This window comes from Olea europaea, chromosome 10 (genome assembly GCF_002742605.1).
Source record: "Olea europaea var. sylvestris chromosome 10, O_europaea_v1, whole genome shotgun sequence".
Lineage (NCBI taxonomy): Eukaryota > Viridiplantae > Streptophyta > Magnoliopsida > Lamiales > Oleaceae > Olea > Olea europaea.
The window spans coordinates 23,253,005-23,278,119 of record NC_036246.1 but is presented as its reverse complement, the minus strand read 5'-3'; the positions used below and the strand labels follow the sequence as shown (position 1 = coordinate 23,278,119).

The following is a 25,115-nucleotide window of genomic DNA, read 5'->3' as shown; positions in this document are numbered from 1 at the left end:
CGGAATGAAAATGAATATCATGTTCACAAATGGAGATTACTTCTGACGACACAAGGCACTTGGCATTCCTCCCTCTTGAGTAGAGGCATTAATCCAAATTTCCACTAATGCACTTGCGTCATTTTTCTTCTCTATCATGACTTAGACATCACTATTTTTCGTAGGCCTATCCATATTTTATTCTTTCATTAATAATTACTCCTCATCGAAGGTTCCCTTTACCATTCATATGAAAAGAATTTATTTTATTTTATTTTCTTTTCTTTTGACACATTAAGGAATCAATTTAAATAACTAAAAAGCTAAATATTATTATGATTATTAACTAAATAACTACATTTAAAACTTGAATAATTCTAGTAGTATACTCAAAAGTGTACCGAATTGCTTACCCCCTCTCATATGTACATAGGATCCGCATGAATAAAAAAATTTCAAAATGTGGTCCCTAGCTCCTATTGTGAAAATTCGATAAAGGATTGCGTAAAAAAATTTGGTACATGTAGCTTGGTTCTTAAAAGTTTGAAACAATTTATTAACATGCTAATAAATTCATTTTGCTTAATCAAAACTTGGACAAATGAAATGAGAGGAATGTCATGTCTACAAATGGAGGGTTTTAGTAACTACACTTGTCAATTGGCATTCTTTTTCCCTCTAGTGGTTACACTGATTCAAATGTCAAGTAGAGTTTGTGTATCATTTTCTTCTCTATCATAATGAATCAATTAATAATTTAATATAAGCATAGCTATTTTTTGACTAATACTATTCATCGTTATTAGTGCTTAGCACCGGTCTAATTTGCAATTAAGTGATATTAAATGATATTTTTATTTGAATACAAAGTCAAATCGTCCATTTAATTGGATCTATCAAGAGTGGTCACATAGATTAATACTCTAACACCACGATACTAAATAGCATAATCTATTTTTATAGCCAAGTGTAGTAATATCACTGATTTTGAGCCTAAGTGCATAATTATTTTATGGAGATATGTGCTTTGAAATTGAGTTTTTAAAAAAAATTATATTATAGAGTTCAAACGGAGAGAGGGTGTTTGGCACTTATTTTTATTAAAAAATGAATTTTAGAATAGTAGATTGATGGAGAATGTGTGGATGAAAAATAAGGAAAAGTTTTTTATTTACGTGTAATATTATTTTAATGAAAAATGTGTGGTTGAAAAGAAGAGAGAGAAAAATGCATTTTAAGAAAAATGGGAATCAAACGGGTTTAAGCATGTTTGACAATCATATAAATGGAACTCTTTTTTTTTTTCCACATTTATTTTTAATTACATATTTTGGTAATAAAATATTTTGCATGTCAATTCAAATTTTCTTTTTATACTTTTTAACTACATATTTTTCAAAAATCAATATTTTAAAACAAATTAATTTCTCAAAAAAAAAAAAAACTCATTTTAATGGTTGTCAAATAGGGGCTATATACTATTATTCCCCTATTTGGTTTGACAAAAAAGGTGATTTAATATTTAAGTTAAAGTTAAAAATTAATTACAATCCACATTTCATTATTTTTTATGAAAAATATTAAAAATCTAACTTTTACCTACCATGTTTGAGCTCATTTTATTTTAGTGAAAATACATTTTGAAATATTAATTTTGTGAAGAATGTGTGATTAAAAAATAAAAAAATTTTAAAATTTACATCTAAAATTATTTTTATATGAGAATGTGTAGTTGAAAATAAATTTTGAATAAATGAGTTTTGGAAAAAGGAAAATGCTATACATACATGGGCTCCTTCATTGGTTTGAAATTGGTGATACGGCCACCATTTTTAATTTTTGAAAAAAAAAAAGAAAAAAGAAACAGGGGAAAACGAGGGAAACAAGGACACCTTATCCCGCGCACCGTAGCCTCACCCACTTCCCCCCCCCCCCCCCCCANNCCCCCCAGCCCCCCCCCCCCCCCCCCCCCCCCGCCAAATTGAACCCTACAACTTTGAGGAAATCATCACCTCCGACTCGACCGACTAAATCGTCGGCTCTGACGTGTGCATCGTGATTTTATGGTCATCTTCTCCACTTCCGTTCGTTTCCTACGTGAGCTACATTGTGCATTTTTGCCTAAGAAAATCGCGACCACCTCTCGCAATCGACCATCTTCCTCATATACTGTTTTTGCCCACATAAACCAGAGTCTTTTTCTAGTTTTCTTTAGTATTGCTCATTTGTAATATTTGAAATTGCATCATTATATATAGCTTTGTGAAGCTTTACTAGCCCTTTTATTTCCCTTCCTTCTTCCACAGCAGGAGTCTGATGCTGATGTTGGAAATAGGGGTTTGGGGGGACTAGCTTCCTGTTTTCTTGACTCTTTGCCAACTTTAAATAAACCAGTATGGGGTTAAAGACTTAGGTACAAGTATGGCTCATTTAAACAACGAATTACAGAAGATGGACAAGAGGGGGTTGCTGAATGTTCGCTTGAAGTATGCTTTCTTCCTGTCATTTTTTTTGTTTAGTTCTCGCATATGCACAGAACTGTATGGTATGCATTGGCCCCAGAACCATGTTTAAAGCCTGCTAATCTGACTTGCATTATTGTGCAGGGAACTGCTAGGAAAGAGGAAGGCATGGATTTGTTGTTCGTTTGTTGCAATCGCAACCGTGGACACCGCCGGAGAGATTGAAATTTTAAAACACTTATTGTTTACTAAGGCAACATCAACTTGTAAAGATTATGTGGATGAAATGGAAAATATTTTAGAAATCATTGAGTGCATGTTTGGTATTAATTTTTCAAAAAATCAAATTTTTGACGGTTATTTCACTATTTCAATCGTCATTTTTTACTTCTTCTTTCATAGGTAGGATTTACTTTTTTTCTCTAACGGTCAAAAAATCAATTCGCAAAATCACTACCGAACAAGTCCTGAATATTTTTGACGCGCCCTTTTTATTTCAGTTCAATGTTCTTATAGAAAATGTTGGTATTTTGACTATGAACATCTCAGCCATGGGGGTATTTGTGCTAAAAAGGAAGCTTGCTGGTGTAGGATACAATTTGGCTAATTATCACATGGATATATAACTACTAACTCTCATTTATTTAAACTTGTCGACTATTACTCAATCTTTCAACCATTCACCGTCAACATAGAATGCAAACTTACGGTCGGAAATTGGAGATGAATGCAATTGTCTTGTCTTACCGTTGTCGATGGATATGGGGGTTTCAGTTCGATTTTTGTTGTGGGCAAAGGCGAGGGCTATGGAGATGGGGTGATTTCAATTTGGGGATGATCCCTTTTTTTTTTAAAAGTTAAATGGTGGCCATGTCACCAATATCAAACCAATACAAAAGCCTTGTAAGAAGCCTGTGAAGCAATCCTTGTACGTGTAACACTATCCTCGAAAAATATACGAATCAATAGAGTCTAAATTGATGTTAAATCTATCAATCATATTACATGTATATTCTCACTTACACATTCTTACATGTGACAACATCTATACTTCTGATTTTAAACTCATCCATCACATCACTACACATATTTTTTCCACGCAAGGAAATGTCATCCAAAGTGGTAAAAGATGATGTACATATAAAGCATTATTCTAAATTTATTGGCCGACTATTAACATTTTAAAGCTCATTAACTATTTAAAAATAGAATCATGCTACATTGACAATGATGGACATAATATCGCGAGACGTTCAATCGTTGAACCACATAAAATATAATCGTATTTTTTTATCTAATCACAAAATGTCACACTTATACCGTCTTCCATCCAAATTCTTCCCTTAACGTGACATTTTTTTCTTAACACATGCCTAAAAATTTCATTTTTGCATAATCAAAAATGTGTTGGAACGAAATGAATGGCGAAGTACGACTGAGTGACGCTTGACAATTGTCATTCCTTCCCTCCTCCAGCCTTACGAAACCCTCTGAGGCACCGATTTGTCCATAAAATATTCTGCATATCTTACCGACATTGAGAGAATGAAGGACAGAGCAGGAGGAAGAGGATCAGCGCCAACGGAGGCTTCAGTGGAGGAGCGTTACACACAGTGGAAATCACTGGTCCCTGTGCTCTACGACTGGCTCGCCAATCACAACCTCGTTTGGCCCTCTCTTTCTTGTCGGTAGTTTCTTCGCTCTCTTTCTCTCTAGGGTTTTGTGGGATTCTTATATGAAACTATATGTATGTATACATTCGTGCTTTCTTTATTGGTTTTTTTTTTTTTTTTCGTTTTTAATTGCAGATGTATTTTGAGTGGAATGTGTGGAATTTCTAGTTTTGCTACTGAACAATTCCTTTTGGGTTTTTGGTTTTATTTTTTCTGATTTATGATTTAAATCTGGTTTTTATCTAGTTACAGAGAAAAATGTTAGGGTTGGGAGGGGAAGCGAAAGTTTTCACTTCGCATGCTGCATCATGTTTTCTTTATAGCCTCAGACACCTTCTCCTGGAGAAAAAAAAATATGAAAGTACCTTTATTAGCTGTAAACTCGACTATTTAATAACCGAGAACTTTGGGATGAAAGAGGGAAAAGGGGTCTTACCTTGTATTTCTTGAGAGTTTGATGGTTGTGAATCTGATTCCTCATCTAATTGCTAAGGAAATGTTCATAAATTGAAAATATTCACTCCCTACATTGTATCTTTGTTTTCATTTGCTTCTTTGATTGCAATATATTTTGTTTGGTATGAAAAATAGCATGTTGCTGAAAGTGTACATTGTTGTTATTAAGGAAATGTGCGTGAAGTGGTCATTGTTGTTACTTTTGTTAGCTTATTTTACTCATTTTATATAAATGCCTACCTTTCTGTATCTCAGATGGGGTCCGCAACTAGAACAAGCTACTTACAAGAACCGACAGCGGCTTTACCTTTCTGAACAGGCAAGTCAGACTTCTTCAATTACCTAAACTTTTCCATATAAGCTAGGATTTCTTTGGGTAGTGAGTTAAACATCACCTCTTTCTGGAAGAAAACAGTTATAATAGTCTATACTTAAAAAAAAATAGAATCTTGTATAATTGGACTTGGATCTTGTTTAATAAAAATTCTTTTGTTGTTGTGTTTTATGGAGAGCAAAAAGTCAAATTGCTGAACTGGATCTCTACTTATCACTAATTTTTTGTAGTTGCTCAAGTTTTATCTCCATAAGCAAATTAAATAATCTCATTATTTTCTTTTAATGTTTGGTCAGTTTGAAAATACACTCTCACATAAATTTGAGAAAGATGGAGGATGGGACTAGTTAAACATGTGATAAATGTGATGAGACTTGGATGGTGGAACGTATGTTAGGTTCTACTTCCATTCAAGTGTGATGGGATTATCTTTATATGAATGTTCCAAAAGCTTTTTCTTAACATATTTAGGAAATTGAGTCAAAGAGGCGTAAGAAAGCATAATAATTACCATGAAAGTCTCCGAGCTTATATTGCGCATCAAAAGTAAGCCCAAAAATTTAATGATTGAAAATAATTTGTCTTTGCACGAAATTTAGGAACATTGGCTACAAAGGTAGGAGCTAACCCAGTATGCGGATAATTAGTAGGCAATATCCGAATATTGATAAGAAGAGTATGTAAGCGGAACATTGCCTTGGAAAATTTTTTGGCAACTTGAGGAGTATCAATTATTTGAAGTAATCTCGCAACAAAGTCAACTTTAAAAGCACTCACAGGAGTAGACAAATTGTTAAATGTTAAGCGAAGATGGCAATATTATAAGTAACTCATCAACTGTATCATGGTCAAATATGTTCAAGATTGGTGTGAGAGGGGATATGAGACAAGGTATAGGGATGTGCAATTATAACTTCACTTTTTTGAGTTCCTCAATTGTCCTAGTTACTCTTTGAGACATGAAAGGAGCACTGGGCTAGTGCTTCATAGGCAAATTTTGAACTCGTTCAGACCCATAGTTTCACTTGTTTGAATTCCACGCCATCTCCCATTGCTTTGATCCGTTGACGAGAGCCCTTCCACATTTGCTACTTGCCCCTATGAGGCCCTTTCAACCCATTCATAGGAGGGGTCACCACAATGTTTGATTACTCCCCAAAAAAATCCAGCAGAGCCACGGTTAGAGATTCTGTGTCTATTACATCTTTATGTAATTCCATGGTCTAGGACTGTTCGAGATTCCACATAGTGATAATATCCCCGTGTCATATCCAGTACACAATCAATATGTGTTTTCCACATTGATAGTACTCCAGGGGTCAAATTTGATATCATCTATCACTCCTTAATCCTGCAAGTCCAGTGGATGTTTAGAAATCTCCAAATATATGTCGTGCAACCTTGTTGAGTTCATGCCAGCTTAGTCCAAAAATGATATGAAACCTTTAACTCATGCTCATAATTTTCTTTGAGTTCTTACATCCATATCGGACTAGAAATATGGGATATTAAATTCGTCTACCAAGTTTAAACATTAATCTTGAACTTTCAGTCGTCAAATAAACTCTGAAGTGGTTAGAGCTAGAGCTTCTACAGGGTTCAATCAATAATTGGTGGTAAAAGTAGTAAAGGTTGGCTACAAAGTTCTATTGAGCAACTTGTGAGGAAACTTAGTATCTGCTATGGCATATGTTCTCTTGTTATGTTCTGATTATTTCAACTGCAGTTTTATGTATGTTTGGTAAGAAGGAAATATCCTGGGATTATAATAAAAATGCTAAAATGTCCCAAAGGAAAAAAAATTTAATAGCTTGCTGGATGGTATGTGCATGAATCCATATAGTGTTGAATAACTTATTCAAAGCCTGTGTTTTCTGTTTGGAAGAGTGTCGTATTCTACCTCTGAATGTGCTGCTACCCTTACGTCTTTGACCATATGTCGAGCTCACTTTTATGTGGGTGCTTGGGGGCATATGAGACTATTATTCTTCTTTAAATTTGTCATCTCTCAAGTTGATAGGCTTGCCTGCATCTTGCTAATGCTTTAATTTCACCCTTTTTATCATTAATTTCATTTGTTATGCGAATCATTTATCATTTCCCTCATGTAGACTGATGGTAGCGTTCCTAATACACTCGTCATTGCAAATTGCGAAGTTGTAAAACCTAGGGTGGCAGCAGCAGAGCACATAGCACAGGTGATGTATTTACACAAAGATGAAGTAGTTCTTTATTTTCTATAATACCATTCCTTGTTTACTTTTATATCAATAGGTTTTTCTGAGCGAACCTCACTTTTACTAATTTTCCAATTGGTGTTTCAATAATTATCATGCAGTTTAACGAAGAAGCTCGCTCGCCATTTGTTAAGAAGTGGAAAACCATCATACACCCTGGAGAGGTATCTATAATTAAAATTTTTATTTGATTACAGAAAATAATTAGACATAACACTTACATCTTTGTTTGATTTTTTAAAATTTAATCAAGAGTTTGACCTATGATTTTTAATGCTTGGATCCTTATTTTTGCTCAAATTGTATATGACTTATGGCATAGTTGTGTTTAAAATTTTATTGTTTCTTCCAGAACTTGATTGTGTAGAATGTCAGTTCCTTACCTTGTTTACAATTAAATCTTTAAGTTAATAATTGTATAAAAGGAAAAAATTAGACTGTGTTATGAGACAAAATCTTATGAGGAGTGTTGCGTGTTGTCACACCTGTCCTACCCACTTGGGCCAATGACCCACTCATCCTGATCCACGTGGCATTCCTGCCGGATTCATTGAAACTTGACTGTACTGTGAACATAATTGCGAATGCCCCTGGAGACCCCAAAAAGTTGCAGGAGAAAAAGACCAGAAAAGATATTGAACTCAATGCATTTACAAACGAGGAACAAATGGAATGAAAAATGTGGAACCATGGACTGGACTTTTTACAGCTTTGGGGTATCTAATTGCATGTGATGAATTTATTTATTTATTTTTTATGCAGGTTAATCGAATCAGAGAACTACCACAGAATAGCAAGATTGTGGCCACTCACACTGACAGTCCGGATGTAACCATTTACCTCTGCCCATCATAGCTTATATTGTCATCAATCCTTTTGTGTTCATTTCGTGTTTTGGTATATTCCAGTTTATTGGACATTTTTTTTTATACCTCTAGATGTCTTTGAATTGGGTTAGGTTCTCATTTGGGACGTTGAAAGTCAGCCTAATCGTCACCCTGTTTTAGGTGCCTCAGCATCTCGTCCAGATCTGGTACGTTTTCCAAGGAAATGTAGACTTCAGTTTATTATAATGATTGTTTTGAGTACCGGTATAATTAAATGGACGTTGAAGCTATCCTGTTGTACTACACGATCTTGTTTGAATATTCTTCCATTTGGCATTTCAAGTTGTTAGCTTTGCTGTTATTCTTTCATGTTTACATTTTTGATTATTGGGAATTTTCTATTCTTTGTTATTTCCTGCTTAATTATCATTAGTACGTTGCTTAATAATTTCTTACCCAATTCCTTGCAGGTACTGACTGGTCACCAAGAGAATGCTGAATTTGCACTTGCCATGTGCCCAACAGAACCTTTTGTGCTATCTGGAGGTTAGATAACCTGTACCCATAAACACTTACAGATCTCCCTATATATGTTCTATTATAACTTGATGATACTTCCAAAAGAGAATTGATTAAATCTTTCATATGTTAACAAAGATAACTTTTTTTAGAAGATTTAGAAATCTTCGGTTGTCACCTTGTTGGCACGTGTGGCTGGGAAGAGAAAATAAACATTATCCCTTTTTCTTTTTCTTTTAAATAAAAATTCAGCACTGCATGTTTCATTTTGATTGGGATTTGGCAGCTATTTACATTTGTATTTTCCTACAGATGTTTCTTATTTTTTTCACCACACTAAACACGTCTTGAAAATTGAATTGATCTGAATTTGAATCTCGAGTTCTTTCCTCGATATAGATTTAAAATATGGTAATCTTTAAAATATGTGGTGGTTTTAGATTAACAATTAGAATATAAATTGTGCGGATTACTGAGCAACTAGAATTCGATGAAGATTGTTTTCTTTATCTTTATTTTTCATTTTCTTAATTTTTCCTGTGGAATTGATTAAATCTTTCATATGTTAACAAAGATAACTTTTTTTAGAAGATTTAGAAATCTTCGGTTGTCACCTTGTTGGCACGTGTGGCTGGGAAGAGAAAATAAACATTATCCCTTTTTCTTTTTCTTTTAAATAAAAATTCAGCACTGCATGTTTCATTTTGATTGGGATTTGGCAGCTATTTACATTTGTATTTTCCTACAGATGTTTCTTATTTTTTTCACCACACTAAACACGTCTTGAAAATTGAATTGATCTGAATTTGAATCTCGAGTTCTTTCCTCGATATAGATTTAAAATATGGTAATCTTTAAAATATGTGGTGGTTTTAGATTAACAATTAGAATATAAATTGTGCGGATTACTGAGCAACTAGAATTCGATGAAGATTGTTTTCTTTATCTTTATTTTTCATTTTCTTAATTTTTCCTGTGGAATAGTGATTTTTCAGCTTTGAAGAATAGTCCAGTCAAATTATCTACTAGAGCATGTTATTCCTGGATGTGCCTGCAAACCATTAGTAATTTACATTCTATAAAGAACTGTCTATTATATATATGATTTAGTGCCATTTGGGTAATGTTTGGATTTAGAACTTCGTGAAATAGTCCAAGTTGATTATGGTTGAAAATTAATTGTTTCCCTTTTGAACTGTAGGCGCTATCAGTTATTTGTTGATGTTTTCTGGTTTGTAACTATCGGTGTGACCTCAAATTATTAGCTTCACCTTTTTCTGCTACAGTTAGTTTGACTATTTTGTTCTTCTCTATCATATGCCTCGTGCTTTTCTCATCTGTTACAATGTGTGATATTTTGAGAATTTCGTTGCAGGGAAGGACCAGTCAGTAGTTTTGTGGAGCATCCATGACCACATCTCTTCTCTGGCAGCAGATCAGGGAGCTGCGAAGTCTCCAGGATCTAAGGGTGGTGCAGTCAATGGAAAATCTTCAGACAGTCCCACCATTCAAGCTCGAGGTATTTTCCAAGGGCACACGGACACAGTGGAAGATGTTCAGTTTTGCCCTTCAAGGTAGCTGGCACAGTCATGCATGGATAAGGCTATGAATTTTTATCGGCTGATGAGTCATATGTTAGAAGCTTCTTATGGAAATGTCAATGAATAAATTGTGAAAGAGCTTGCTTTTGTTGTCTTCCCCTTTAAAATATGAAATGTGAATTTTCTTCCATATTTAGTTATACTTGTTTCAACTTGGCATACAGTGCGCAGGAGTTCTGTAGCGTTGGTGATGATTCTTGCCTTATCCTATGGGACGCTGAATAAATTGTGAAAGAGCTTGCTTTTGTTGTCTTCCCCTTTAAAATATGAAATGTGAATTTTCTTCCATATTTAGTTATACTTGTTTCAACTTGGCATACAGTGCGCAGGAGTTCTGTAGCGTTGGTGATGATTCTTGCCTTATCCTATGGGACGCTAGAACTGGCTCTGCTCCTGTTGTTAAGGTTATCTTGCTTCATTTTACATTGTGAAGAGCTTATGATTATGGTGTGCACAAGATGTTAGCTGATGTTTAGATTATTCTGTTTCTCTATCTTTAATTCTGTTATGCTTGTATTCTTGTTTACGGTGTAATGTTTATGCACATACCTGTGCTGTTGCATTACATTAATTTTACATGCCGTTGCCTATATTATTATTTAAATGTCATCTGATTGGCCTTTGTGATTTTTGTTATTTCCTCACAGGTTGAAAAAGCTCACAGTGCTGATCTTCACTGTGTTGATTGGAATCCAAATGATGTGAATCTGATTTTGACCGGGTACTTTTTGACCTCTCATCAAATTAACAATCATAATGGAGGGGGGCAACTGTAGTGTATATGCTATAGTACTCGGTGACTTTTTATATGTACCACTTTGATTTCTTTTTATTTATTGATATGTTTGGAGTCTTATCATGAGATTGAACGAACTCTGCATCTTTCAGATCTGCTGATAATACTGTACGCATGTTTGACCGACGAAATCTTACTAATGGTGGAGTTGGATCCCCAGTCCACATATTCGAAGGCCACAGTGCTGCAGTCCTGTGTGTCCAGGTGCTAGACATGATATTCACCTGAGTGTTTAAGACGGAGAGTATTGTTGTGTTAACTAGCAATTTAACAGTGATATTTCTGGTTCAGTGGTCTCCGGACAGGTCATCTGTATTTGGGAGTGCTGCAGAGGATGGTATTCTGAATGTCTGGGATTACGGAAAGGTGTGGAGTCACAGGCTATTCCTAATCACTTCCAACTTTCTTACCTCTGTATAAAAATTATGATGTAACATGGAGTTCTGAAGCTTTTGACTAAATCACAAAATTGCCCGTTTGAGCAAAAAGAATTGCGTGATCTACTCTCTTAATCGTGCTTGAAATCTTTATTCATGACCTAGATTGGCAAGCTGGAGGGTGCTGGTACAGGAAGTTCAGATTCTCCTCCTGGCCTATTCTTCCGACATGCTGGGCACAGGTCCTAAGTTTATCCTTATTTTTCTTGTTTTGTATTTTCATACATGACATAAATATTTTGGACTTGTCTGTTTTAGAGTTTTCTTTTATATCTCTACTCCCCTCTTTACAAAATCTTCCCTTATGAGTGTTCCCCTGGTTGATGATTGTCCACATTTACCCCAAGTTAAGGGCAACCTTGAAGTTTACAGTCCAAATACCCTCATCTTTTCTTTCTCAACTCAGTTTACAAATTTTCTGAGTACTTTACAGGGATAAGGTTGTTGACTTCCACTGGAATTCATCAGACCCGTGGACAATTGTCAGTGTCTCTGAAGATGGTGAAAAAACGGGCGGGGGAGGTACACTACAGGTAACAATAAATTTTCTTGTGCTAGAGTTCTTTAATTACCCTTTACCTATAGGGCCTGTTAAAAAATCTGATTAAAATTTAAGTCAAAGTCAACAATTAATTTTAATTTCATAGGACCCATAATTTTTCGATCATATATTTCATCAACTTTTATCAAATCTGTTAAAAATCTGATTTTAATTGCTATCAAATAGGGGCATATATTGGAAAAAATAGTGATCTAGGCGACATTGTACCCTTGGCATGCTAGATCATATAACATTACTGGCTAAATGGTTATATTTTAATTCCCAAATTTCAAAGAAACCATAAGTGTCACGAAAAATTATTGCATTCCTCACATAGCGGAAATAACTCATAATGAATTAAAATTTCCTAACCATATAAATCAAACTTTATGTATCGCATGAGTTGGTCCCCAAAATAAATATTAATAGAAAAAAAAAATCTAGTTGTTACTAGGCATCCCATTGCACACTGCTCCAACGAATTTGTCACCCTGAACTAGTAGATTGGAAGGAAAAATGGTTAGTATTTTGAGAAAATACTCAATATATAATGTGCAGTTTCTATTAATATAACAATTTAATCATAAGTCATATAATTTCACATCACATTTCGTCAAGAGTAGTAGGTAGTAAAATGAATACTCTGAGTTATCTCGAATTTTCGAAGAAGTCCAGGTTTCATTTCATTATAAGGATATTTCATGAATATTCGTTATGAATAAATAATCATATAAAAGAAACTATCCATTATTTTGACAGCATGCCTATTGGAATTGTTTGCTGATAAAGAAAATTGACGCCGAAGTCCCATTAAGTTTAAAAATATGTAGTAATAAATCATTATTAAAATGAGGTGTATTTAGCTCCCGTTTGGCCCCATTATTTGCCATTTTAATTTTTGGAATAGTGTTTTCTTGAAGAATGTGTTTAAAAAGGTAGAAAATTTTGAGTTTACATGTAATATTATTTTATTGGAGAATATGTGGTCAATATGAAAAAAAAAAGATGAATTATAATTCTAATGGGGCCAAACGGGGGTTTAATATTACCCCATCCTATCACCACAACCTACCCCCATTCCATCACCCATCGTGTTCTCTCTCTCTTTGAAAGGCAAAATGGAGTTGCCTTCCATGATCACACCATCCCAATGTACTGGAATCGTTGCCCAAACTAGCATATCTATCCTAACATAGATGATTGATAACCTCTCCTCGACCCCAAACAATTTCGACAAAAGCCACAGGTTTGGGCTCCAAGGCATCATTTATGGAGCCAATTGATTGATGGTCTCCAAGTGGCCTACTTTCTGAACGATTCACGTGATGGGACCATTGCAATTGATTTTAGGATGTCAAAAAATCCTACAGTGGTGTCGTTGGCATGAAATTTGGTCGGAGGATGGTGACGGTCTATGATGCACCGATATGGATACGCGTGTCCGACATGATATATGTCGGATACGTCGACTCGTGATTTTTCAAAAAAGTACCGACACGACACGTTGATTAAATTCTTCATTTATGTGTATATAAATTTAGTTTTGTACTTAGTATCTCTGATGCTCGGACTTTTCAAAATAGTTGGAGTACCCGTGTTAGATACGACACGACATGGGTATGGGAATGGGTATGGGTATGAGATATGTGTCGGATCTTCCAAATTTCAATCGGATATTTCACTGTTTTTTGCTTCATATTTTTTTTCCTACTCTGTAAATCTAGTGCCACCTCCGAGAGGGGGGGAGAAAGGCGACATCGCTAGATTTTCCCTTCTTTCTTTCCCTTTTCTTTTCTCTATTTTTTTCCTTCTTTCCCTCTCCGTATCTGTGGTTTAGGATTTTGTTTGTATAAAATGAAAATGGGTTCCTTATAATATTAATTAGTGCTCCACTAAATTCAAATTGCAATCAAGTTCCTCATTTTCTATTTTATATAACATTTAGTAACTAACTTCTCATAATTGAAAACTAAACCCCAAAATTCAATTTTATTTGTCTTAATCCCTTATTTAATACTATTTCTTTCTTTGTGAACAATTGATTCTAGTTTATTCAAAATAACATCTTGAGTTAATAAAAAAATTGAAGTTTCAAAGACATACCCATGTACCCGTGTCCAAAATTTAGACTCTTTTTAGCAATGTTTCCGTATCCTACATTTTAAAAAATAAAAGATCTGACACTTTGATACGTATCCATTCCCGAGTCCGAGCATCATAGCTTAGTATTGATTTTTCTTGTTGAAATTTTTTAAATATGAGTATTTGTTATTTAATAATAATTTTGAGTTAAAAATATATAATAACTATAGTAAGAAAGAAAAATAATTATTGTAGAGTGTTTGAAGAGCAAGTGTCCGACACATGTCGGACACGGACACATTGCCCTAGTTAGAGTATCTGTGTTGCAGAGGTGACAGTGGTGGTAATGGTGGCATGTTTGTGATGGCGGTGATGATTGTTTGACTGTGGTGGGACGGTGGTTGGACTATGGATGTGGTGGGGATTTGAGGTGTGTTGAAGGTGAAGGTGGTGGTGATTGTGAGTGATTGTTGTGATGGTAGTGGTAAGGGGGAATTTGAGGTTTTGGCGACAATTTAAGTGGTGCCAGCGGAGGTTGAATGGGGTGGGGGAAGATGAAGAGTCTATTAATTAGATAATCCGTGACTTGATAAAATTATGATTTGAGATTAAATTCGTATTGTGACTTACAATTGTTTCTGTGACGGTGACTTTGTGTGATTTGTGACTAATATGTGAATATGTTTATAAATTGTGTATGATTGTGACCATGAGCCGATTAATTAAATTATATGTTATAATATTGTATCAGAGGTCACAAAATTTGATCATCTTTCTTATGAAAAAATTCCACAAGTTTGTTATTTTTGAAAATGTGCCTTGAAACCTTTGTAGTTATATAGTTTTTCCTTTTTCCAAATCCTTCGAGAATTAACTAATAATTAATCCTTAAAATTACTTAAAACATATATTTCTCTAAGTCTCAAGTTATTAACCAAATTCATTTTTTTCTTGAAATCAACCTACACTTTTTATAGAGTGTTACATATTGAGACCAATATTGATATGTTAAAACTCGCGTTAATGAAAAGGAAAATTACCTTAAACCCTTCTTTCAAGTTTCAATTTCGAAAATCAGGTACAATTATTATTATTATATTTTTGATTGCAAGGTAATAAAAATAAATAAATTAATATGTCATTTATCTCTCTATTCTCACCCAATACATTAGAAAGCTACCATCTCTCTTTATATAATCTATAGCGGAAAGTTACCATATCTCATTTGCTTTCTCGCTTTACAACAGAAATTGAAGTTACCATTTCCCTCTCTACTCCATCTAATCCCAAAATCAGATTTGTACATCGTCAACTTCGACAATCGCCAAAATAAGATCTATATACATGTGGTGATAGACAATCATAGTGGAAACAATCTACAAAATAGTTGCTTATACTCCGCCGTCGAACTGAGTACACCTTCACCTCCATTCCACAACTTCGTCTTCCTTGGTCTTGACATTAACCGCTTGACTTTTGCTGTCAAAATGAGCAACCATCCAGCTCCTCCCCGTCTTTCTATCTTCCTCAGTGTTGACGTTAGCTGCTTATCCTATGTCGTAGAAATGAGCATCCCTCAACCTCCTCATTGTCGCTCCGTCTTTCTTGGTGTTGAGGTTAAGATTGGCAACGCTCGTTCAAGTTCCTTCTTTGTGTGTTATGAGGATCACTGATTTGTAATTTTATTCAGATTAGTTATGGAATATGGAGAGATGCTTAAAATGCTTCTATTATGTTGTAATCGAGTGAATGGTTTAGGAGAAAAAATTTAGTGATTTGCTACAATCAAGTGTGCCAGAATTGTAAGGCGGTTATTTGGGTGGTGGTGGTGGTGGATTTGAGTAGGGAATTGAGGGCTAACGTGGGGCTATTTTAGTCGTCCTTCTCTTTATGGTTGCCAACAGTGATGAGGGTGAGAAGAAAACTTGTTAGTGGGGCGTTTACACCTGCGATGTTTCCAACTATTGTTGTTCGTGGAGGTGGAGTGCTGGATTTAGTCTTGATAGGAGCAGTGGCTGTAGATGGTGCGATGGTAGTGTGAAGAAGTCGCCTGAAGAATAAGAGAGCAGAGGTGGCTGGGATGAATAGTGCGTGTACAGTTAATTGAGTAATTGTGACTCATAAATAATTTATGACATATTAAATGTGTGATTTTGCAATTAATTCCTTGTTTGATCACATCAGAATATTAGATGTGATCGTGATCGTGATCTTGTATGATTTGTGACCAATATGTGATCGTTATCATAAATTGTGTGTTGTTATAGCTGTAGCCCATTTAATTAAATTATAAGTTACAACATTTTATCAAAGGTTACAATTTGATCGCTTGTTTTTGAAATTTTTTGACGAGTTTGTGCTTTTTGAAATTATATTTTATGACATTTGTAGTTATCAATTTTGCCATTGGTTGGGTTGGATGAAAAATATAATATGTGACTATCTAGCTTTACAGTACACAAGCTAGCCCTTTTAGCTTATGGGGCAATAAATAAATTAACAGGAAATTGCACTCACACTTACTTTTCAATTTTCCATCTCTACAATCAGGTACGGAAACTTTTCTTTTAAAAATCAGGTACACTTTCCACCCCACCCACATCATGCACCAACGTTCAAACAGCCCACACCATACCTAAAGAATTTGTGAACCCCATCTCTCCACACTCTTATCTATTCTCTCTTTATCGACCGACCTGTCAGGCCATCTCCACGGAAAGTCACCCATCACCTTTGCCTTACACTTGATGGTGGGTTGATGAACAAGGGTTCATTCGGTAGCGGCCATTATCCATCAATTTGACACTTGTTCTGTCGTATCCACTAAGGTTTGCACGTGATTTGATATCGAATGCCGTCTCTGTCTTGGCTTGGGATGCTAAACTCTGTGATTTGTAGAGTGTACTGTTGCTTGGGGTGTTTGTAACCACTCATTCCATTTTAGGAGTTTTAGGAGTATGGATACTATTACCACTTTGGTATATTTGACCTCGTTTGCGGTGATGTACTAGTGCAGGTGGTGGTGATACGGGTGGTTGTACGTGGTGGTGCAGGTGGATGTATAGATTTGCATGATGGTAATGTAGCGGAGGTGCAGATTTGTGTGGTGGTGGTGGTGGTGGCGGTTTGGTGACGGTGGCGGTGGCAGTGGCAGTGGTGTTGAGGTGATAGCATCGTTTGGGTATTGATTTGCATGGTGGTTATGCAATATATAGATTTTCATGGTGGTGGTGCGACGGTGGTTATGAGTGGTACAGCGTTTTGGGTTGTGTCGATGGTGGTGGAGTGGTGGGATGAAGAGCGATTGTGATTAATTTTTGGGTAATTGTAACTAATAAACTAGTAATTTGTGATTAATAAATAATATGTGACCTAAAAAAGCTTATGATTTGCAACTAAGCGCAAGTCATGTTTGTGTGATCGTGACCATAAATTGTTGGTTATTGTGATATTGACATGTTTAATTAATTAACCAATCACAGTGTTATTTTTTGAAAGAATTTGGCTAGGTTTTCTTTCTTCGAGTGTATCTTGAAATTATGGTAATTATGTATTTTTCCCCCCATAAATTAATGCAAATAGGCTTAAAGCAATTCTAGAAATCAAAATCTTTAAATTAAGTTCGCACTAAATTAATGCAAGTAGGTTTAAAGCAATTCTAGAAGTCAAAACATTTCGGACTAAGTTAATGCAAATAATATAAATGCTATTTCATTTGCTATTATAAAGGGGACAAGTAATACCATTTGCTATTATAAATGCTGTTGTCAAAATCACAGCTGGATTATTGTCGTGCAGATATGGCGAATGATGGACTTGCTTTACCGTCCAGAAGAGGAGGTTCTTGCTGAGCTCGATAAGTTCAAATCTCACCTACTGACGTGTGCCTCTTGATTTCATTCCTGAAAATGGGGAAACTTATGGCCTTCTTATAATTTAATAGATGATCTTATGATTTTCACAAATGTACGGATCGTGACAAGTAATAAAGTGGATATTTACGATCAATTTTATTTTACTTTCCTAATCTAGCGGTAGTTTGAATTAATGTGTTGGCCTATTAACAAATCAAGATCTTATGCTATAATTATATTATGTTAACCTAACTACTCTAATTTGTGGAGAATTTTTGGGATTAAGTAGTTAGGAATATTTAATTTGCTTAGATTATATGATATAGTCAATTTTAGTCAGTAATCTCTCTCTCTCTCTCGAACAAAATTCACTTTGTTCACACGTTCGAAACCTATATCACTTAATTAGTCAAATAAATCTTCTCTCGATCGTAATATTTTACTTAATACAAGTAGTAGTTGATCGATTAAACACACAATAAGTAATTAATTCAGATCAAGTCCTTAGAATATTTGCCAAATTGGTGAAAATTGTACTTGTGCGATTTGCTCCATATTTTATCCTATTATTCAGATTGAATCTTGTCCTTCAATTTTCAAACGCGACTCCTAGATTGCCAACATTCAGAATATGTTCGACTTTAGTCATGTTTTGATCAGTTACTTTTTCTTTTCATCCGTTCTTGTCCAATATCGGAATTTCTCTGTATCAAACTCATAATAATCATTTCAAAATGTTACTTTTGATGGTCGGGATAAATGTAATATTTACACTTACTATGGACATGTCTTTGAATCATTTTGTAAATTGTTGTGTTTTAGCTTAAGCATGCCAACTATTTTCTCTCATACTTGCTTGAGTACATTTTGTTTTGCTAGTTTGTTATCTTAACGTTAACAAGTTGGGGAAAGATGAAATTTGTCCCGATAATCTTCGTAGTAATAAGGAAATTTTGCTATCCAATTCGATGTAAATTGTCTTGGGGTTTCTATGCTTTGCCAATGATTTGCAAGGAGTTCGAATTAGTATGGAGTGATAAATTTATAAATGTGTAAGGCTCAATTCATTCAAGTTGCTGTTGGATTTGCATGTGAGGTGCATGCATTATTTGACAAAATAAGTAAAACCAATAGAAAGGGAATAAAATAAAGTGAAAAACAAAACCTTACCCATTTCTAATTGTTGAGGGGAACATTCACCAAAGGAAAATGGTGTACACACGGTTTTACACCCCCTCACATGGAGGGAGGCCCACATTCCATTGTGTACACACAGCAAGGTCCATCACCAAACTCTGACGTCATTATTAAACAAATTCTGTTTAATAATCGTTTTAAGAGGGTTAATTATGCTAATAGAGACTCAAGTTCTTACTAATTACGTTAATAGTCGTTGATGTTTTGAGTAATTACGTCAGTTGTCTTGAAAATTAATCTTTTACAATAATGGTAATTCAAGTTTTTAATTGTTATACCAATGGTCAATATTGCAAAAAAAAATTCTACTTAGCATCATTACATTTCAACATGTCATCGAATACATTATCTGTTTCACAAAGTCAGCAATTCCATCTATTCAAAATCACATGCAAAAATTATCATGGAAATTTTCTTTTTTTTTCTTTTTTTTTTTTTGCTTTAAAGAAAAATGTAAATCAATGGTAAAACTGGCATCACAAATAAGAGGAAGGTGAACGTTGGGAAATGTTAGAGTCGTAGTCAGGGATGAGCTAACTATAAGTATATTTTGTTAACTTGACAATTAATTAATAAGCCGTTGTTCAAATTCTCCCACGAGCATGTCTTTGTTAAACATTGATGTCAATGATTTTTAAGGATGTCTTAAACCTGATTTTTCGTCTGTAATACAGCATCTAAAAGGTTCATAAATATTGAAACTAGATTTTTATTTCCTATTTGAAAACTGACACGTGCAGGGTGTTACTTTTCACTATCAAAATTGTGTCTTTACATCTCTCGCTACTTGAACCTTACTTTCCATCCGTACTAGTGCGCCTGGATCTCCAATCATAGCTGGGTTGATCGGTGAAATGAGATGGCGTTGGTCGGGTCTGAACACAAATAAGTGTAATTTGAATGATAAAAGTAGTAGTTTTTGTTCAAGTGTTGAAATACATTAAAAGATGTCCAACCTTTGTTCATTATCTCACCTCCGTTTCAATTTTTCTGGTCACATTTTTATTAATCGATCTTTTATTTATTAGCACATTTTGTCCTCAATGACAATCTCCGTCCAAAAGAAACATTACGAGTGAGGAAAAATTTATTTGTCACCCCTTCATTTTTTGGGAAAAGCAAATAAGTAATAAATACAAAAATAAAATATGTGCACCTCATTTGAAAGCACACTAACATAACATTTGGACATAAAGTATCATCATAAACTAAATGTACTAAATAATGGCAAATTGTAGATAATAACACAACAAATTTTCTTTTTAAGACATATTACAAAATTTATTTCAAGCATTTTTGACAGAGTTGCTCAATAAATTTTATTCAAGTATTTTATATTACTCATAATTTACTACCATATGTCATCTACATGTTGACCTCAAATATAGAAATTATTTTCTGAAGCCAATGAATTTCCTACCGAAATTTTGGTAGGATTTCCCCCCTTTAGTCGCCGGGCGTGGGGGGTGAGGTATGTTTTTGGGGTAAATTTTTTGTTGAGAAGAATAAAGTTGGAGTTTTCAGCATTATTTGGCCATAATTTCACTTCAATCCAAGAATGATAAGATTTTTAAGAGTGCAAATCCATAATTTCCTTTTTTTTTTTTTTTTTTTTTTTTTTTTAAAGAGTGGAGGATTGGATATTAGATTTTTAATCCCTTATTAGTTGTACAAATATTCCAATTTATAGATAATTTTAGAGGACTTTTGATTATTTTTATGAGTTGATATCTCTCATCATTATATTGGAAGTTATAATTAAGTCTAATTTTCAAGATCCCGTTGAGATTTTTGCTTTTGTGACATTTGTTATACAATTCATAAATATGCACGCACGGTTTTATTCATTGACTTCTATAATAATATGTCAGAGTTCACATTTAAGTGACTTATATGTTCAGGGTCGAGCCAAGGTCTTTAATGCTGTTGCTTGGATGAGACTTCTGATTGTGGTTTGGCAAGTGATTGGGGGTTTGCGTTTCCTCAACGTGGAGAGCCTTGATGGTTGGGGCATGTTTTTGATTCAACATACTTCGAAGATCGAGGTGCAAATGTTCAATTTATTGATATGTGAACATGCAATGGGTCCCTTTTTGGTTGACGTTGAGTCTATATTGACAATAATTATTTCAACACATAATACTACATATTACGTATAACTTACAATTTATAAGCAGTTACAAACATTACTAAACAAGCACGAAAGCTAATTTACACTCCGTTTGGCAAAATTTATGAAATTTCATTTTTATCACACATTCTAATGAACTCATAAATACTATTCACGTATTTTCACTCATTCCTATGTATTTATAAATTCTTCCCAAATGGGACCCCTGGCAATCATAATCATAATTGTAATCTAAAATTGATGAAAGAAAGTTAACCATGATTAGTCATCAAATAAAAATGAACTCATTTTAACTTTCAAACACAGGACAAAACGTGACGACGCCTGATCTGGGCCTGTTCTTTCTCTCGGTCTTTCTGGGTGGAATTCGAATCGAGAAATGGGTCGCCGGATATCCGGTCGGGTTACGGCCATATACTTCTGCCTCCTCCTGGTCTCGACGACAGTACACTCTTTCTATCTTCCCGGCGTAGCTCCTCGCGATTTTCAAAGAGTATCGTTTCTGTCTCTTCTGCACACATACATCCTTTCGTTAACTTGGAGTTATGCTCTTTGATTTAAATATAACCTGAATATTATGGGATCTTTAGGTCTAGTAATATGACAGTTGATTTCTCGGGGTTAATTGTTTAACTTCCTAGTCTTAACAAGTTCATTTCTGTTGTTTGCTTGTGTTGCTTGTAAAATTTGTTTTGACTGATGTAGATCTAGGGTTTAGATGTTGGGTGATTTGGTGAATTGGATTTGGATCTAGGGTTTTGGTTGTTGTGATGTAGTTTTTAATTTGTTTTTGGATCTTTCATTAATAGCTTTGATATTTGATTTGATAGTGTGTTTATATGTGGTCTTGTTATGAACTCTTTATTAAGAGGAAAAGACAATTCAACTTTCCTGCGTTTGACTTTTGATGATAATGATACGAGGATTTGACATTTCGGTTATACAATTCCATGTGTTTTTTGCCATTGCGGATATGTATTCAATGATAATATGTTGATGATGAAAAATATCTGTGCGGATAATCCTAATAGATGCAATTTCCACACAAAATAAATAAATAAATAAATAAATAAATAAATAAATAAATAATGGAGACTTTCAGTTAGCCAGTCTGGTAACATTGATGTTGTTTTGTTGCTTAAGACAGCGAGACTTGTGAAGAGGATGTTTCTGGTTGATGCCAACTTGGAAAGTCGATTGCCTCCTGCAATCCAAGTTTGGCATTATACCAAATGCCTGTTCCCGCTCCCTAATTGAAAATGTTTTCGGTATTTTTGGACATCTGTGTGTAATGCATTCATTTACTTTGATTTTATGGTTATTATTTTGTAGCCGATGATTCTGAGTAGTTAATGATCCATTAAATTCTTTATAAAATTGATATGAAAAGTCAGTTCCTATTATGTTTATTATGTGTTGCTTGTGTTCAGCAATTTCTTCTTTCTTAACCAAGTAAGGTGAAGAGTTTCTTGAATTATACACCATCGTATATTCCTTCCATATGTAATGCCCATTTTTTACTTTTATAACAGGGGGATGAGCTTCAAGTCAAAGTGAACAAGCTATCATCTACTAAGACACAACTGCCATATGATTTCTATTACTTGAAATATTGCAAGCCGAAGAAAATCATGAATGTTGCTGAGAACTTGGGGGAGGTCCTTCGAGGTGACCGAATAGAAAACTCAATTTACACTGTGAGTATGCACGATTAATTTGTAAGGTTCCCTTGTCTATATTGTTCTATGACGCATGAACACGAATATGGGCACGGATGACACTTAACTATTCAAATGACAGTAGGATGCAGAATTTAGTTTGAGAATCTTTAGACTTTTGTATTATTATCTGCATATTTTTTATACCTCAGGGAAGCTTCCCCTAGATGAGAAGTAAATCTACCCTTTCTTATTTGTTAATTTATTCATAAAAGGAACGTAGCGTTATGGCTTGGACTCAATCTCTTTGGTTTACTTTTTCATTAAAATAAAATACTTTTAAGGTTTTCTTTTTCAAATTTTGTGATTGAAATCTTTTGAATTTGAGAAGTGGTTATTTGTTGTATTAAGATATCTTTTTGTTGTATTTACTAGTGCAACAGAAAGAAAAATGCATGTAGTATATATAAAGCAAATTCAACCTAAAGTTCCTAGAGTTTTGCTCATATTATTTAATTTTCTTTTGCAAATGTTCAACAGATAATATTTCCCTAATTTTATATTCCTAAAATTTTCAAAATCATCTAGTATTGCTGAGGGCATATGTCGCGAGACTGAAATGAAAAAACTTATAGCACAATGCAACATGGTGTTTAATGAAGTGTCCTCACTTGTTAGGAAGTTTAAAACACACACACACACACACATCTGGATTGCTGTGTGTTTATGTCGGGACGGGGGTTCAAATCCTCGTAATGACGCTTGTGACAATGATGTTTGCACTGTTGGGTTTCCTCTCACCTTCCAACCGTGGTGGGCTTATGACTGCCATGGTTCTCTTATGGGTTTTCATGGGCTTGTTTGCTGGTTACTCATCAGCTCGTCTATACAAAATGTTCAAGGGCACCGAGTGGAAGAGGAATACCTTAAAAACTGCTTTCATGTTTCCCGGTATACTGTTTGCTGTTTTCTTTGTTCTGAATGCTCTTATCTGGGGAGAAAAATCATCTGGAGCTGTACCCTTCGGAACTATGTTTGCTCTTGTATGCTTATGGTTTGGAATATCAGTTCCATTGGTTTTTGTCGGTAGTTATTTGGGTTTCAAAAAACCAGCCATTGAAGATCCAGTGAAGACAAACAAGATCCCAAGGCAGATAGCCGAACAGGCATGGTACATGAAACCTATGTTCTCTATTCTTATTGGAGGCATCCTTCCTTTTGGGGCTGTTTTCATTGAATTATTCTTCATATTGACTTCCATCTGGCTGAACCAGTTCTATTACATCTTCGGCTTCCTCTTCATTGTCTTTGTGATTTTAATAATCACGTGTGCAGAGATAACAATTGTTCTCTGCTACTTCCAATTGTGCAGTGAAGATTATCATTGGTGGTGGAGGGCTTACCTGACTGCTGGTTCCTCAGCTTTATACCTTTTCCTGTACTCTATTTTTTACTTCTTCACTAAGTTGGAAATTACCAAGCTCGTTTCTGGCATTTTGTACTTTGGGTATATGCTAATTGCTTCATACGCCTTCTTTGTGTTGACGGGAACCATTGGCTTCTGTGCTTGCTTCTGGTTTGTTCGGAAGATATATTCCTCCGTGAAGATCGACTGATGTAAAGAAGGGAAAGAAAGTGGGAATATGTAGTAGTAAGGAAAGATTGACTTCAGGATGGTGATGGAAGAGCATTTAGATCAGTTAATTCCTTATAGGGAGGATAAGAGCATGAAACGACGTAAATTTTCCCAGCCTGCTTTTCATTTTCTGGTTGCTTGTATTTTAATCTCGTCCGATGATGTTCAAACCAAAATCATTTTCGTCGACTGTAAGATGTAGAAGAATTTCCACTTGAAGAGACCTTGGTTGTATTGGAACTTTTCTGATTATTCATCAGCACCGATGCAACTGTGACTTGATAAATTTTGTTAATATCTCTTTGCATAGTTATTTTATTTAAGAAGGCCCTCTCTTTATGAATGTTTCCTTTTTTCTTTTGTTTTGTTATTCTTATGAGCGGACAGTACTGTTATACAGAAAGGTGGATTTTGATGTAAGAAGCATACTTTATATATTGGACTTTAGTAGCATTTGAAGGTCCGAATAAATGGACTTCGATGGAAGAAGCAAACTTTATAAATAGATATATATATACGAGTGGTTGATCTGTGAGTAGTATTTGTTGGTCCGGATAAAAAATAATTTGAATATTTATAAACATGAACGAAATATGGGCTAAAGCTCGTGTTTCCATAGGAAATCGACTCAAGGGCTCATGGGCAGCTCTAAAATTTCTGCTGCAGAATGCATTCTTACAAAAACTGGTTTGATT

The 25,115-nt window shown here is 34.7% G+C and overlaps 2 protein-coding genes across 3 annotated transcripts; both read left to right on the top strand.

Moving 5' to 3' along the window:
- Nucleotides 1-3,815: 3,815 nt before the first annotated feature.
- LOC111401552 (WD-40 repeat-containing protein MSI4-like) lies at nt 3,816-18,050 on the top strand. Of its 2 annotated transcripts, XM_023029340.1 has the most exons (16): nt 3,816-4,129; nt 4,826-4,889; nt 7,016-7,102; nt 7,243-7,305; nt 7,904-7,969; nt 8,100-8,174; nt 8,439-8,514; nt 9,863-10,061; nt 10,253-10,295; nt 10,454-10,492; nt 10,736-10,809; nt 10,977-11,088; nt 11,176-11,250; nt 11,427-11,503; nt 11,755-11,854; nt 17,743-18,050. In XM_023029340.1, exons 1-16 carry the CDS (start codon nt 3,987-3,989, stop codon nt 17,836-17,838), a joined length of 1,389 nt encoding a protein of 462 aa, XP_022885108.1. In that variant the 5' UTR covers nt 3,816-3,986; the 3' UTR covers nt 17,839-18,050. The 2 variants fall into 2 exon arrangements, with proteins under 2 accessions (XP_022885108.1, XP_022885107.1); XM_023029339.1 differs by lacking the exon at nt 10,253-10,295 and having other exon boundaries at nt 10,411-10,492.
- A 3,361-nt stretch (nt 18,051-21,411) lies between these two features.
- Nucleotides 21,412-24,772, top strand: LOC111400420 (transmembrane 9 superfamily member 7-like). The gene is made up of 3 exons (XM_023027840.1): nt 21,412-21,619; nt 22,659-22,835; nt 23,420-24,772. The coding sequence occupies exons 1-3, from the start codon at nt 21,506-21,508 to the stop codon at nt 24,398-24,400; spliced, it is 1,272 nt and encodes a 423-aa protein (XP_022883608.1). The 5' UTR covers nt 21,412-21,505; the 3' UTR covers nt 24,401-24,772.
- The last annotated feature ends 343 nt before the right edge of the window (nt 24,773-25,115 follow it).